The sequence below is a fragment of the Meriones unguiculatus genome, chromosome 4 (genome assembly GCF_030254825.1).
Source record: "Meriones unguiculatus strain TT.TT164.6M chromosome 4, Bangor_MerUng_6.1, whole genome shotgun sequence".
NCBI lineage: Eukaryota > Metazoa > Chordata > Mammalia > Rodentia > Muridae > Meriones > Meriones unguiculatus.
The window spans coordinates 88304163-88319710 of NC_083352.1; the positions used below are offsets into that span (position 1 = coordinate 88304163).

Consider the following 15548-nt stretch of genomic DNA (forward strand, 5'->3'; position numbering starts at 1 on the left):
AATCTCAGCCACCTCTGCAAAACACTGAAGGCCCTCTACACCCGGCAGCACCAGATATTCAACTCGAAGATCTCATTTTCATGCAAAGAAAAAAAAGCATGCCCATTTCCCTAGTGTGAAAATTCCTTTTTGCCTTTAACAAATACTGCAACTGTATAGAAAGCAAACAATTCTTCTGAAGTAGGCTTCTTCATAGTTTACTATCAGCAAATGTTTGATTTGTGTACCTATTTCATACACCAATATACCCAGGACAGTGTAAAAGTTTCCTGGGCCAAAAAGGGGTCGCAGGCTAGGTGGTGGTGACGCACGCCTTTGATCCCAGCACTCTGGAGGCAGAGGCAGGCGCGTCTCTGTGAGTTGAGGCTGGCCAGGGCTACACAGAGACCCTGGCTCTCTGCAGGGTTTCTCAGTTTCTGCACATACTCGTGCTGGCCAGAGAAACCAGGCAGCAGAGGCTTAAGAGGCCTCGCCGCGTCAACGCCACACGCGTAGCAAGAACCCGTCTTTGAGAACGGACACATCTTTACCTCTGGTCAGTTATCAGGAGTTCGTTGGAAAGTCTTAGAACCCTCTTGGTCATCTATTTGCTTCAGAAAAATGGCATGTTTCCAGGCTGGCCTACAGTGCTTTTTCCCAGAGGCACGCGTTATAAATAGCCCGTTCCGGCGCTGATCTTGTTTGCGTCCTGCCTACCTTCTCCTCCGACGGGTAAAAACCAATCGCTCTCATAACGAAAGGTAGCTCCGACAGACTGATGTGCTCCGACACCTGCCTGGTATCCATCGTGTCGATGCCCTGACTGCGGATCTGAGAATAGTAAAAATAGTCCTCCAGCTCCTGTGTCAAAGGAAGCAGAAACACACACAGTCCCCCTCAGGTCAGAAACAGCCACCAAAGGGACACTTTCCAGAAAGTGGATTCTAAGCCTAGTGGGGGAAGGGAGCTCTGTGGAAAAGCAGAGAGGGCTCATCCCCAGTGTTGACTCTACAGCCTAGGTGCTCCCCAGGAAGTGTTTACTCTGATGACAATTACCCTGTAGAATTTTCCTTCCCTGCCACCAGACACCAGACCATAGAACGGGGTCAAGTCTTCACCGCCAAGAGAAACGGCCGCGTCCAGGGCACTGGAACAATGGAGAACATCAGCGTTAGGGAGCACTCATGCATGAAGTTGTGGAGCCGCACAGAGGGCGGCCTCTGAAGGGCACCCACGGCGCCTGTGCAGTCGGGGTCTCCGCAGCTCGCCTTGGAAAGTCCCCGGTGACCAAGCCCATGACAGGAGACTCCATTTCAAATGTGGAGTGCGGCCCCACAGGGCACCCACCTTAACTAAGGCGACATTCTTGTTCTGATAACAGGGCAGGTGCTTGGCAATTTGTCTGCACTCTTTGGGGACCACATCTCTCCTGGGGGCGGGAGGAGGACCTCCAGTCTGAGACCTGAACCCTCTTAAGCTGAGGGGTGCTGTGCAGGTGAGCTGTCGGGCTAATTGCTTCCAGAAAAACCCAGGAGATCACAGGGACCCATGCCAAGCGGATAAAAATAACCCTCCGCTCTCTAATACAAGGTCAGATTCTCCCAAAATAGGCCCTTTGAATGGGAAGAATACCTACTTTTGCATGGGCCCAAACGACTTTTCCTCACACAAAAGGCAAATAATCTAAAGTCACTGTTTAAAAAAAAAAAAAAAAAAAGCCACTCACTGGATTTCTGCTAATTCTGTGAATCAGAACCCTCTTCAGTGAAGGTGCCCAGTGAGGAAGTAAAGCAGCCAGAGCCGGAACCACGGGGGCGTGACATGAGCCCTGACTGCCGATTGCAAGCTGCGTGACCATGAGAATACCCACCTCTGCGCAGTTTCCTCATCTGCAAAGTAGGTAGGGTCATACAGACTGCCAGAAGAATTAACTACGTGCACACGCATCAAGGATTTGCCATGGGCTTTTTTTTCCCCTTGGGAACCATCCCATCACTCGAGCCGTCAACAGACCCCTTGGAAGCTTATCAACACGGGGTTAAGGGTAACACTTGTCTCCCAGGGTGGCTGTGAGGGTGGCATCAAGGTGACTGTGTAAAACGCCCTGGACAGGGCCAAGCCCAGAAGTGCAGCTCTGTTCGTACCAAGGGCTGACGGCACGGACACGTCCTTACCCTTCTCATGAGAGCCACAAAATGCCCTCTGCCCTGTTGCTGGGTCTAGGGGAGGGCCCGGCGCATTTGTTCACCACAGGGGCCTGAGGTGCTCTCCTGCACGGCCTCGTCTTCCCCCTATGTCTTAGCTCTGACAGGAGCCTGCGAAGACACGCAATCAGCTAGCCAAAACTTGCCTGACCCTGACTCAGGGGGTAGCAAAGCCACTTTCAGACATGCTGTCATGGAACAGGGTATCAGGACCAGAAGTGACATGGAGCCTGTCACCACAGATACGCTCAGCTCCCTAGGACATCCCAACTTTCTGGGCTTTCAGATGACTTTAGCTTTTGTCAAGCTGGGGTAAAACTAGCCAGCACGCGCATCTGTGTGGTATTCGCGATGAAACCCAGAGCTGCCTGCATGCGAGGCGAGCTCTCTATCAGAGTTGCAGCCTGGGCCCTCTTAGAGAATTGTATTGCTTGCTTGTTTGGGGCTTTTACATTTCTTTCCATTAGTGAAATGCTGAACATATTAACCAGAAGCAGCAATAAAGTGCTAATTAGTTTATAATGATCCTTTGTCCCCACAACAGATTAAATTGAAATTCTCAGAAGCCTGGATTCTAGCCAAAGCATAGGGAAGCCACTGGAAATCCCTTCTAGGTCCCACAATGACTGAGGACCAAAAATGAGAGTGGGGACTTCACTGCCCCCCAGCATTGTGCCACTGGCCTCAAAGATTGCAGGTGACAAGTGGGTGACACATCCAGCCTGTTAGGGAAATGCTTCTGGGTGGAGAACTAGCTCACTTCCAGTTTCCGAGTTCCCTGATGCTCGCTCCAGACAGCAGAGGCAAAAGGCAGAGTTGCAACTGCAGTTTTAAAGCCATTGCCACGGCACCAGAAACAGACTTTGCCAGCTATTTTCACTCAAGTTCAGGGTAAGAAGGAAAGCGTGAACATCTGCCATGAGGAGAAAGATGTGTGCGTGGCAGATGGCGGGGGCAGGCGTTCCCGGGAGCCATGAATCAGGCTGCCTTTTGAGGGAGGACGGTAGCTCTGAGGAGCTGCTGTCCGACCCTCGAGCACAAGTGGACAGGGTCACCAGGACACCATCTTGCTGCCCACTCATCTGCTCTGCCCTGGTGCGCTCAGATCGCTGCATTTGGATGGATGGGAGGGTCACCTCAAGCGCCTGTCCCATCTCATTCATAAACGCCCTTTTCAGGAAGAAAAGGAAGGAAGGGTGCCAGGCCTTAAAAAGGCCTTAGCTCTAGGCTGGTCACTGCATTCACATATGTAAACCTGCCTGGTCCGTACAGGACCCTATGAAAGCTGTTACCCCCACTTAACAGACAGAATCTAAGGACCAGGGGCATAGGAAGAAACTTCCCAGGTTCCAGAGCAGAGGTTCCAAGCTACACTGAAAGCCAGCCATATCTCTTTGACATGAAAATCCCCATTTTCTTTGATGTACGAGTCTAGAATTTTCCAGCCCCACTTTAAGGAAAACGGGTCTCCTCTCAGGGCAGGGAGGGATTAAGAAATGCCAAGAGACAACAGATTCTTGACTTACTGTTTCTGTAATGCCCACTTTGGAGACTTGGCCTTGGTCTCTGGCCAGCATGGGTATGAGCAGATACTGAGAAACACTGCAGGGAGCCAGGTGGAGCCAGGGGCACCCTCACCATCCAGGCTGGAAAGGCGGTGCATGGCCCGTGAGACTGCACAGCAGCCTGGGGCCTGCGCATTAATGTCAACAGGAAGCGCCCTGAGAGATAGGTTCTGCTTTGTCCTAGCACAACAGGGGGCGTGTAGCAGGCACTCGGCAAACTGTCTGCTGTAACTGAGTGAAAAGAAAGGACCTAAAGGCTGGCACGATGGCTCAGTGGTTAGACACGCTTGCACACTTGTGGGTGGTTCACAACCACATTTACTCCAGCTCCAGGGCATCCAATGCCCTCCTCTGGCCTTCTCAGGCACATACATGCACACGCACACACACACACACCTTCCTCATGGGGCCAGGACATGGCCCCTCACATACCTCAGGTTGATTTGCCACTGCACCACTGAGGAATCTCGGCCTCCTGCTGTGAAGGCATAGGTGCCATCGTAGGAAAGGGCCATCCCTGCCACCCCATTCGGATGGCAAATGATAGCACATGTTTTGTGCGGGTTACCGTCGATTGGCAAGATCTGGAGTCCAACCTAGAGAGGCAAGAGGGCTTAGACACTCAGACTTGACTACTCTCCGGCTAGCCTGGCACACTCGGGCTTTACCTCCTAGAGACACTTCTGCTACGCGCACACAGCTGGCGCCATCCATCTCAGTCAAGTTTAACATATAACTTGCTGCAACTGACATGTGGATCGTCCACGTAAATTAGTTTTTTCAGGTGAATAAAAAGATAGGAAAGCGACCTATAGAAGGCCATGAGTTTTCACTGGGGACCTTCGAGAACATAGCTCAGAAAGGTCTCCTCGGAGCCCAGGAGATGGCTCAGTGGGTAAAGGCGCTGGCTGCCGAGCCTGACTGGGTTCTACCCTGAGACCCACAGGGAAGAAGGAGAGAAATGACGCCTGAAAGTCCTCTGACTTCCGTATGCACACAGACACAGAATCAAAACAGAGAGAAAGAAACGCCCTCCGGAAGCCGCTCTTGCTAACCCGTGGCCAATGACCCGTGCAGAGGCAATTCTGTACCCCAGAGGAGCCAAAGCCCCATGGGTTTTATAGTCTGCTTTGTTATTAAATGTATTTGTTTGGGAAGGGACACTGGTGCCTCACTGCACGTTTGGAAGTCAGAGAACAACTTTCCCAAGTCAGTCTCTCCTCCTCCTGGACCCCAGGGCTCAAACTCAGGTGGTCAGGCGAGGCAGTGAGCGCCTTTACTGGCTGAGCCATCTCACCAGCCCTGGGCCTCCCACTATTTGGACTCAGTGTACAGTTGTTGTGGGGGGTGAGGGGGCCGCTACCTTGTCTTTGTTAATGAACACCAAGTAGCGCTTCTGCAGCTCAAGCGTGGATTTTGCTGGGAGCACCTGCGCGTACTCAATAGGAGATCCATAAGCTGGTCCAAGAAGCGTCTTTCTGCAGAGGGGAGAGAAAGAGAGTGTGTGTAAACTCCATAAACTTCAGCGTGTGTTTTAAGGCTGGAATTGACACCATCATACTTTTGTTGATGTTTGGGGGTTTGCTGAGGCCCAGGCTGGCCTGGCACTCACAGCTGTCCTTGCCCTAGCTTCCTGAGTGCTGGGACGACAGGCACGCACCACCGCCCTGGACTCCTTATGTATCTGCGACCCTGAATTTCCTGTCTTGTCACGCAGCAAATCCCTGTGTACGAGCCTCTCGTTCAAGCACTGCCAGAGGCTGCCGAAAACAAGGGCGCCGGCTCCCACAGCGAATGCTCCAGGGAACTCTGACCGTGAAGAGCTGCTTGGGGCTGACTTCCCTCTCAACATTACGCCCTAAGAAACTGTCTATGAACAGCAGACAAGAAAAATGCCTTCGAGGAAACGGCATGCCTTCAGTGGGATGTGAGCAGAGACAAGGTTCCTCCAGGGCAGGCCCACAGGCAGGAGTGTGAGAGATGCCTTCCTCTGTTCCAGACAGCTCTAGTACCAGTCTGCGGGACACGCGTATCGCCAAAACCAAGGCGCAGCAAGTGGCAATGACACCAGTCAGGCCTCTTCGACTTTGAAATTTCTTATTGTTCAGGTGTGGGGCTGTCTTACTGCACAGATGGGGGTCAGGGGACATGCTTCCATCATGTGGATCCCAGGATTAACTACATCTCACTGGCCACACTGTTTGGTTTGGTTTTGTTTGAGGCAGGGTTTTTCTTTGTAGCTCTGGCTGTCCTGGACTCACTCTGTAGACCATGCTGGCCTCGAACTCACAGTGACGCGCCTGCCTCTGCCTCCCACGTTCTGGGATCATAGGTGTGTGCCACCACATCGGATCCTTTTTTTTTTTTTTAACTGTAATGATCTTGGTGTTTTGCCCAGGCTGGCCTCAACCTCCTGGTTCAAGAGCACCCCTTGCCCTGACAGAACTGCAGGTGCATGCCACTGTATCCAGCGTGGATTGCTCTAACTCCGGTGGCTTCACCGAACAGGAATCTCCTCCTCTAAGGTGAGGTCCCTTTGCGGATGCAAGTACTGGATCCTACCGCACCAGCCTGTGAGAGCACATCCCCATGTCAGCATGCGGTAAGGTAGTCAGGAGGCAGAGGTGTGCATTGTATGGCCCCTGCTACCGAGGCCACAGACCGGCAGGGACAGGAGACAAAGAGCTGACAGGAGGTGAGAAGTGTGGGGCGGCACTGAGCCCCAGGACGTGCGGTATTCCTGACGGGGCGATCCATCCAAACGATGGCTCAGAGACAGAGAGTGTTAACAGCATGGACAGCAGGAGAACTGGGCATCAGGAAGAGGCAGGAGAAGGTAGGGGACATACATGGGGGGGGGTACAGCAAGGGGACACAGGGGAAGGGGCTGTTTTCAAGGTGAGCTTTCTGCTGGGCTGTGGGGGGCCTCAGCCATTTGGAACACTACAGCGCCAACGAGGTAGAGAACGTACCACTTGATGCCTTTTCCTGAGGCCCTGACACATGTTGGCAATTGGGCAGAGGCGGGGGAAGACGGCTGAGAACCCAGAGACAAGGTACAAAAAGACTGGGACCTTCGTCCCTGGCTGGGGGAGTTGTAGGATGGGGGCAGGGGCTGTGGGAACAGTCAGAGTTACTCAAACGACCCAGAAATGCCGATCCTACGGCCATTCAGGAAACTATACCCTATACCCTACTGCTCATGACCACCACAAAGCGCAAACGGTGCAAATGTCTATCGCCATCGGCAGAGGCACGGGTGAACGGGACAGGGCCAACCCTCGGCAGTTACAAAGCTGGCTGACTTACCCACTATGCCAGCTGGGACAAAGCACCGTGCCACCAAGGGGCTGAGTCTCAAGAACATGTTAAGTGAAAAACGCCAGCCACGAAAAGGTCACGTGCAGTACGGCTCCACCTACAGGAGTATAAAGTTGTCCTCACAGGGGCAGATAGGTAAGTCCGGGACAGGAGCAGGTCAGTGGCCTCCAGGGACACAAGGGCAGACTTGAATTAATGGTCCTCTTGTCTTCACCTGAGGTACTAGGAGGTTGGGATTGAACCGAGGACTTTGTACAGGGAAGGCAAGCATTCTACACACCGAGCCAGATCCCCACCCAGGAGCCAGTTACCTTCTGGGTGTGATGGATGCTTTCTTGACCTACGCAACTCAGTGAATAGAGCAAGAAAAAACACTCAAAACAGTTTCTGGGACGTGGTATGTTACTGTCAGCCAGTGACAGTCAACCAACCTGTCGACCAATTTTACAAGTTCCTATCTCTTCACTCTGACTGAAAGGTGTTTCATCGCCATTGTTAAAAAAAAAAAAAGCTCAAGCCTTTAGACATACATAGCATAGGACATCTGCCTTTTACAGTGCTGCCCCCTGTCCCAAGAAAGCCACGGGTAACTGCTCGGTACATATGACTCACCAAAAATTTACATAGCCATGATTTCCTATGAAGAGAGAATTATACTGTTCACACTTGGCAATTTGCTTGGTTTCTTACCCTGTCTTGGAGGTTCTGCCACGTTACTGCACAGACAGCTATCTCATTCTTATTTTCCCCTCTGCTAAAAGCGTCATTGTGTGCTGGTCTACTCACAAGACGCCACTTAACCAATGCCCTATTAACAGACATTTGGATGGCTTCCATTTCAAAACATATTTCCAAACAAGAGATCCTTTTACTTATGCCTTGGCATAAGCGCACGGGCGCTTCTGCAGGCTCCATTCCTAGAAGTCAGAGGATATAAAATTTAACAGAGGGTGACAAATTGCTTTCCCCAAAGGTTACGCCAATTTACACCCCCAACAGTGGTTGGACAAGAGAGCCCGTTTCCTCACACCCTTGCCAGCGCTCGGCACCGTCAATCACTTTTGCTCTCGTCTGCATCACGGAGAGAGGCTGCCGTGAATCTGCTCCCGCGGATGCCGGCCTTCTTCTGGGAGCTGCCTTTCCCTGTTCTTTCAAACACTTTAGAACACATTTTACAATTCTTTTAGATCCATCTCAAGAAGGCAGCTCCTCCCCCAACTGAACTGTGGGTACTGGACTCGTTATCTCTCTAACTTGGGGGATGGCTGAAGCAAGGGGCTCTTGTTTTGGAAGAAGAGGAATGTTCTGGAACTGGAGGAGGAGGAGGTCTCGGTTATACAGTGTTATACATGCTCTTCATATAAACGCTTTATGAATTTGACCTCCAACCTTGCCAAGTTATTTTTCTATGCTTGAGTTTAGCCAAGATGCTGAGATACTAATTTTTTGTATTTATTACAAAAGTTTATTACAATGTACTATAGGCTCCAGGATAACACTTCATTCTAGCCGTAGGTGGCAGAGACGCTATGGCATGGGATCCAGATGTTTAAATAGGAATGGGAGGGGGTCACCATCAGCTCAGATATGAGGAACAGCTTACTTTTTGCCAGATTTCTTAATTCCACCTGTGGCCAGGGACCCCTGCCCTGCGGCCTTGGCCTTTAGCTCTTCTTCCTGTTTCTGCTTGAACGCCTTCTCATCCATCTCCTTGGCCTGCTCCTCCGGCTGTCTCAGGGGCTTCTTTTTGCCACCTTTGCAGCTGGACATGATGCCGACAGCCCCTTCCCCAGTCCCTCCATAGTAATTATTTTTAATTTTTCTTTCTGTTACTGGGGGGTGTGTGGTCAGAGGACAACACTCGGGGGCCAGTTCTCCATGGTCAGGCTCCTACAAGCAAGTACTTGTTAACCTGGGGAGAGCTGCTTCTAGCCTTGAACACTATTCTCTTTTTAGTAGATTTATTTTATTTCATTTAAATGATTCACTTACTTTTCTTTTATGTGCATTGGTGTTTAGCCTGCATGTATGGCTGTGTCAGGTCCCCTGAAACGGGAGTTACAGACAGTTGAGCTGCTATGCGGGTGCTAGGAATTGAACCCAGGTGCTCTGGGAAAGCAACCCGTGCTCTTAGCCACTGAGCCATCTCTCCGACTCTGTATTTTCTTGAAAGGTGCTCTGAGCCAGCTTTGGATAGATGATCAATAGGCAGAAACATGAATGCAGGCACACAGCACACACACACAGCACATGCACACCGAGGGACAAGCAGCCTCACAGCAGCCGCTGTCTGTCGTAGATGGTTAATAACTGTTAGCAGGAGCATCGAGCCTGAGGCATGCTGCGCCTGCATCTCCTACCCTGCGAATTCAATTTCTTTGCTCACAAGTGTGTGTCCATTAAAGAGGGAGCATGAAGAGCTTCCTGAACCTCAAGGATTCTAAACACCGTGTCAGACTCTGCTTCGTGTCACAAGACACAAGGGCTCTGTCATTTTTCCTCCTGCCTTCTGGAAAAGAACTGTTGCTGGTTTTCGGGGAGTGGGCAGGAGTGATGGTTCGTGCTTGTAATCCCAGCGCTTGAGAGGTCGAGGCAGGAGGCTTGCTGTTTAAAGTCAGCCTGGCCTACAGAATGAGACAGTGTCCCAAACAGAAAAACAAGCAACACTAAAACAACCAGGAAGGGAGCCTGGGGTCCCTGGGGCTTTGGAAACCTCATCTGAGCTGTACTCCGTCGTGGCCAGGCGTGATGGTGCACGCCTGTATCCACAACACTTGGCAAACTGGACTCCATAGCAAGACCCCGTCTCAGAAACAAACTAAAACCGACCAAGAAATTAAAACTCTGATCTCTCTCCAACAGCCTAAGCACACTGCTGCTGCCGCATCTTTCTAGCCACATTCACTGGCACCCAATCACTGGAAGAGAGGCTCCCTCCCTGCGGGATTGACTGGGTCGGACCCTCTGTGCGGTCCCTAGTAGAGGGCAGAATCAGAGCAAGAACTGAGGGTTGAATCTTGGCCTGCCTGCCTGTCTTGGTTCCCCGGAAACCACGAAAGGCTCCCCAAACCTTGCAAGGCTGTGGGCAGCTGAGGACAAAGTGGTTGGGTTGCAGGTACCATTGTCCGTGACCAAAGTGAGGGAAACCTGAGGCCCACGGGCCCTAGAACTTATGTCCCGCCCACCTCCTGACAAAAGGCCACGTGCACAGGGAGGAAGGTGATCCCCTCACAGACATGTGGCTCTGGAAGCCCAGGCTGTGGTCTACAACCCCCCCCCCACCTCTTTCCCTCCAGTCTCCTGCCTCACGGCCCAGCATCCTCTGCTAAACTCAACCTCCACACACGATCAGAGTGTAACTCAGGTGCTCTCACCTGCAGTGGGATCTCAACTTGCCTTGTCCAAGGATAGATCTCAAGTCTCTCCTTCCCCGCCGTTCCCATCTCATTCCAGGTCAGTTCCGTTCTTTCTGGCTACTTGGGCCTCAGTTGTCAAGGCGTGTGGGGAAGTCCGCTCTATGTCTCACTTTTGACTCTTCTAATACTGCTGGCCTCATTTCCAGGGGCACCGGTGTCTGCCAACTTCAGACCGCTTTCACCTCCTCCCCTGGCTGTCCCCCTCACTCTGCACCCCACAGCCCCGTCCTGGGATGGAAAGTAGAGGTCAGGAGCCCTGCAGGCTGCCTGCCCACCCTCTCCACTCAGCCCTCCCCAGTTCCTCAGAATTCCTCGGACCCCAAACACCTCGTTCTTTCAGGTCCTGCCCGTGAGCTTCCCCCAGCCCATCCGCCCTCAGGAACTCCCTCTCCACATCTGTCCTTCCAGTCATTGTGCCCACCATTGTCGCCCCACCTACTCACAAGCAGGCTGCCCCCTTCACTGCAGTGCCATCCCCTGAGGGTGCTTTGCTTGTGCCTACTTTTACCACCCGGCCTGCTGGCCGGTTGGCCCCTGCTATGTATTTTAATGCTAATTGCTGGTCTCCAAGATCTGGTTGAGGCCCAGAGGAGTGTATTCTCGCGTACACAAGTGATGTTGTGTGAACTTTGCCCCCCAATATTCTCTGACTGGTTAAATAAGGTAGCTGACAGCCTAGAGCTGGGCAAAAGAGAAGTAGGCGGAGCTTAGGTTCCTGGGCTTGGGGACAGATGGGGGCCACGAGGTGGGGAGGGAGAAGTAAGGAAGTCACCATGGGCAGTATGGACCATGAGCATGTGGCCTTGAGGCTGGCCTGACAGGACAGAAGCAGCCCAGGCAGGAACAGTTATGGCAGGTGACTTGGGGTGTGAAGCTGGGGAATAGCAAAAAAGCTTAGAGCGTTGATACCTGCCCAGTTAGGGTGCCTTAAAGCCTTTTTATAATTCCAAGAGGACTCTGTCTCGATTATTTGGGACCTAGCGGGGGGTAGCTAGAAGCCCTCTAGACTGCCACACCCATTCCACTTCACCTGGCCCGTGTGAGGAACAAATCAATGAGTGTCATCCGCCGGACTCACACTCCTTTGAGAAGCAGCAGAGAAAGAACCAGACACGCCGGACGGGGTGGCGCACCCTGTACCCCCAGGCTTCGGGAGGCCGACTACAGCGCGAGACCCTCTCTCAAAATGAAATCAGGACAGCAACAACAACAAAATCAAACAACTGGGGCTGGAGAGATGGCTCAGCAGCTGGGAGCACTGCCTGCTCTTCCAGAGGTCCTGAGTTCAATTCCCAGCACCCACATGGTGGCTCACAACTATCTACACTGGGAGCTGATGTTCTCTGCTGGCACGCAGGCGTAGATGTACATGCAGAGAGAGTAGGCGGAGCACTCATATGCATAAAATAAATAAATACTAGCTTTAAAAAAATTTTTTAAATCAAACAATTGGGGTGTTTTGTTAAAAATAGCCGGTGTTGGTTTTTCTCTTGTACGGAAAGGGGTGGCTGTCCCAGTGACCCCTGGAGCACCAGTGACATGAGGGTTCCAGGCTGTGTTCTTCAGACCCATGAGCACCAAGCTCTGGGTCCCTTGCCTCCCTGGTACCAGGCTTTGAGCGAGGACCCCAGGGTGGCATCCTTCTCTAGGCACGGCCTGGCTGTGTGCTCTTGGGTAAGTGTGACTTACATTATCTGTGACCCAGTGCCTCCCTCTGAGAAGGGGAAGGGGTGATGCCGCCAGCAAGCTGTCAGCAGCTGGGGGCCCGAGGGCGGGGGCGGTGATGCCACGGCGCTCACCTGCACATTTTCGTGGTGGAGTTGAAAAGCTTCACTTTGTAGCCGCTGTTGCAGATGAGCAGGAAGAGCTCCTTGGTGAGCGGGGGGTACCAGATCATGCAGGTGGGGTAGCTGCCCTGGTCTGTTCGGTGAATGTCCAGGACCTCCAGGTGGTCTCTGTAGCTCTTGGTGAGGTTGTACTCTATCTGCAGAGGACACAGGGACACGCAGGAACCCAGCTGCAGACGGCCTCGGCTGGGAAGCTTCGAGCCCTGGCTGTCGGCCTGCACTGTAACTGGCTGGGTCTCCAAGGGAGAGCCCCTGGCTCCACGCCCGCGTGCTGCCTTCGCTGAGCACCCACAGTCAGCAGGGCAGTGGGGTCAGCACTCTAAACCATCGTGCTCGTGGACCCCAAGTCCCAATAGTGCCAGGTCTCATGGACACACAGGCCCACGAGCGGGTGTCAGAGACATTCAGGGTGACCTGCACAGGGATACATAACCAGGAAGCGGTAGAGCAAAACGAGTCTAGGCTGGGTGGTGGTGCACACCGTTAGCCCCAGCACTCAGGAGGCAGAGGCAGGCGGATCTCTGTGAGTTCAAGGCCAGCCTGGTCTACAGAGGGGGTCCAGGACAGCCAGGGCTACACAGAGAAACCCTCCTGAAAAAACAAAAACAAAAAACAAAAAACTCAAGTCTAAGCCCAACCAACCCCAAACCTGAACTCTGACAATGAACTGCGGCACACCTTTCTGTTATCTTAGGAACACATTCAAACCTAAATCTCAGAACTTGATGCTCTCAGGTTAGCGGCCTGCTCAAATGGGCCTGAGGGTGCAGACGAAATAAAGGGAAGAAGGCAGGCCCATGAGCGGGCAAGCAGGCCTGGGCTGAAGGAGAAAGTAGCTGAGCAAGCCATGGGAAACAATCTAGTAAGCAGAAACCCGGCAAAGTCTCTGCTTCTCCACGTGCTTGTCCTGAGTTCCTGCCTCTGGTTGCCTGAAGGATGAACTGTAAGCTATAAGCCAAGTAAAGTAAACTCTCTTCTCCCCAGGTTAGCTGTGACCAGTGCTTTATCACAGCAAAGAAGAGTGAACCTGGACACCTAGCTGTGTCCTCCCTCCTCCACCCTGACCCGCCACTACACCTGCATGCCATTTTCCCAAACAACTCACAGTCTCACCCTCACCTCTAGGTGCTGAGGGGGTATTAGTGTCAGCGTCCCCAGTTCTCTGCATAGTCTGTGCTCTATGGGACACACCCTCCCGGCTGCCCACCCGCCAGAACCCCCGATTCCAGACATGACATATGAGGAGGTATCACCTCAGAGACGCCAATATGGAGAAGTCTGTGATGATCTACAAGACGGTCATTTTCTCCACGTCATAGGTGGGGACTACACAAGTGCCGGGGATGGAACGGGGGGTGGGGTGGGGGGACGGGCAGCTCACCAAGAACCTGTCCTTCCCGAGGCTCAGCAGCCTGGGATCGTTGCTGTCCAGGTGAACCCCAAACAGGAGGCTTCGGATGTTGCATTGGTGAGAACGAAGTCTTGCCAAATATTCCCAGATCCTCTGTCCATTTTTGACCACCACTATATACACGGCCACGGTGAAACTGATGTCCTAAGGGAGCAAACGTGGAAGTTGTTCCCTTAACTCTAGGACCTGGAATCACCTTGGCGGTTTTCACACTCGTTTGCCCTCAGAATATGCTATCCAGAGAAACCGTAGTGCGGCAGAACAAGCAGGGAAAGCAGTGCCCGAGAAGCAGACGGGGAAGCTGAGGCTTCCAGTGCGTAGACGAGGGCGGAAGGGGAGGAAGCACAAGCTGACACCAGCCCCACTCTCCTTTCCATGTTCTTACAGTTCCCCACGGCAAGCCGAGAGCCTGACTCTTTTTGCCTTTGTCCTCCCTATTCTTTGCCTGACTATAGAAAAGAAAAAGGTCTGGAACAGGCCAGAGTGGCAGAGAGCAGTCTGTGAGGGGTGGAGGGGGGTGCTGGTGTCCACCCTGCGTGCCAGGACAGCTCCAATCCTTGCCAGAGGCTCGGCTGCATGTGGGTGGAAATCCAAAGCGAAGTGGTCCAAGGAGACCTTTTCTCACCCCCCCTACGGCCACCCCTACCACCAGAGTTCCATCATCTCTATCACCACCACCCTCACACCACCTACCACCCCCTCCACCATGACCTCTACCAACACCACCTCATGACACCAACACCACCATCCCACTGCCACACCCGAGAGAAAGGCAGACCAGGGGACAGCCCAGAATCCCTTCCCTGAGATCACAGGCCCTAGTCACAGAGGGAAGGAACAGCATCCCCAAAGGAGGACACTGACATCTGTGAGGCAGCTGCCCTGTCAAGACGGTAAGGGTGAAGGATAGGATGGGGAGACGGGGTCCTCGGAACACAACAGCCAGCGCCGGGGCTGCAGAACCAGGTCTGGGTGTGCTGAGGCCCCATTCCTGCCTGCAAGTCCTTCTGCCTCACCAACCTTTCCCTTTCCTTTTGGGCCGCAGCTTGACTGGGATATAACCCCCACTTTCCCCTCTGTTCGTAAGGAAGAGCCCTGAGCGGAGGGAGGCACTCACTGCAGTCGCCATGTAGTTGGAGTCATGTGAGAAGCTGACATGGGTCACGCTGGTTCTGGAATATTTGAAGGGTTCTGGGCTTTCATTTTCTAAAGACATCGCATCAAGAATATATACTGTCCCTTCAGTGAATCCAGCTCCAAGCAGAACTCCTGAAATGACACGCCAGAGAGCAGTGACCGAAAGAAGGACGTCCTTCATTCTAGAAGTGACTGTGCAGCAAGGTTTTGCTCAGGAGCAATCCGCACAAGCAGAACAGGAAGCGGACGCCTTGGGAAGCACGCTGAGGGAGAGCTTGTGCAAGGCCGGGAGAGGGGCACAGCCTGGGCACAGCCCCTGCGGGGATCTCGGGAGAGGGTGAGTACCTTCCGGGTTGTAGGCCAGGCTCTGGACTCCAAGCCCCTTCTCGAAGACCCTGCTGAACAGGTAGACCTTCTTTTTGTAGTCCCACACCTTGATCATCCCACAGACACTCCCAATGGCGATGAGGGGTTGGTATGGGTGGCAGGACAGGGCATAAATGGCATCCTTGGGCTCCACGAAGAGCTTCTCGAGTTTGGTGCCGTCTGCTGTCAAGTGGTACACAGTGGCATCAAGTGTCCCAATGATAATGTTCCTGTTTGCCAAGGGGAAACCCAACAGGATCAGTGTTCTCGGGGAATGGCCACACCAGCTACTCGGCTTCTAA

The 15548-nt window shown here is 52.9% G+C and overlaps 2 protein-coding genes across 2 annotated transcripts in view; both read right to left on the reverse strand.

Annotated features, from left to right (window-relative positions):
* The window catches only part of Cfap251 (cilia and flagella associated protein 251), a 69623-nt gene that overhangs the window by 20169 nt on the left and 33906 nt on the right, over positions 1-15548 (reverse strand). The window contains exons 12-19 of the mRNA XM_060382389.1: positions 15226-15476; positions 14861-15012; positions 13714-13887; positions 12285-12469; positions 5112-5226; positions 4181-4344; positions 1036-1126; positions 697-840 (exon numbers count right to left, since the gene is read on the reverse strand). Of these exons, the coding sequence (XP_060238372.1) occupies positions 697-840; positions 1036-1126; positions 4181-4344; positions 5112-5226; positions 12285-12469; positions 13714-13887; positions 14861-15012; positions 15226-15476 (1276 nt within the window). The remainder of the gene's footprint in view (positions 1-696; positions 841-1035; positions 1127-4180; positions 4345-5111; positions 5227-12284; positions 12470-13713; positions 13888-14860; positions 15013-15225; positions 15477-15548) is intronic.
* LOC110545347 (translation machinery-associated protein 7-like) lies at positions 8669-9356 on the reverse strand. Its single transcript, XM_060381290.1, has one exon. It carries the CDS (start codon positions 8837-8839, stop codon positions 8669-8671), a length of 171 nt encoding a protein of 56 aa, XP_060237273.1. The 5' UTR covers positions 8840-9356.

Excerpts from the sequence above, each read along its gene's own strand:
- LOC110545347 (XM_060381290.1), bottom strand. The coding sequence starts at position 8,839 with ATGTCCAGCTGCAAAGGTGGCAAAAAGAAGCCCCTGAGACAGCCGGAG.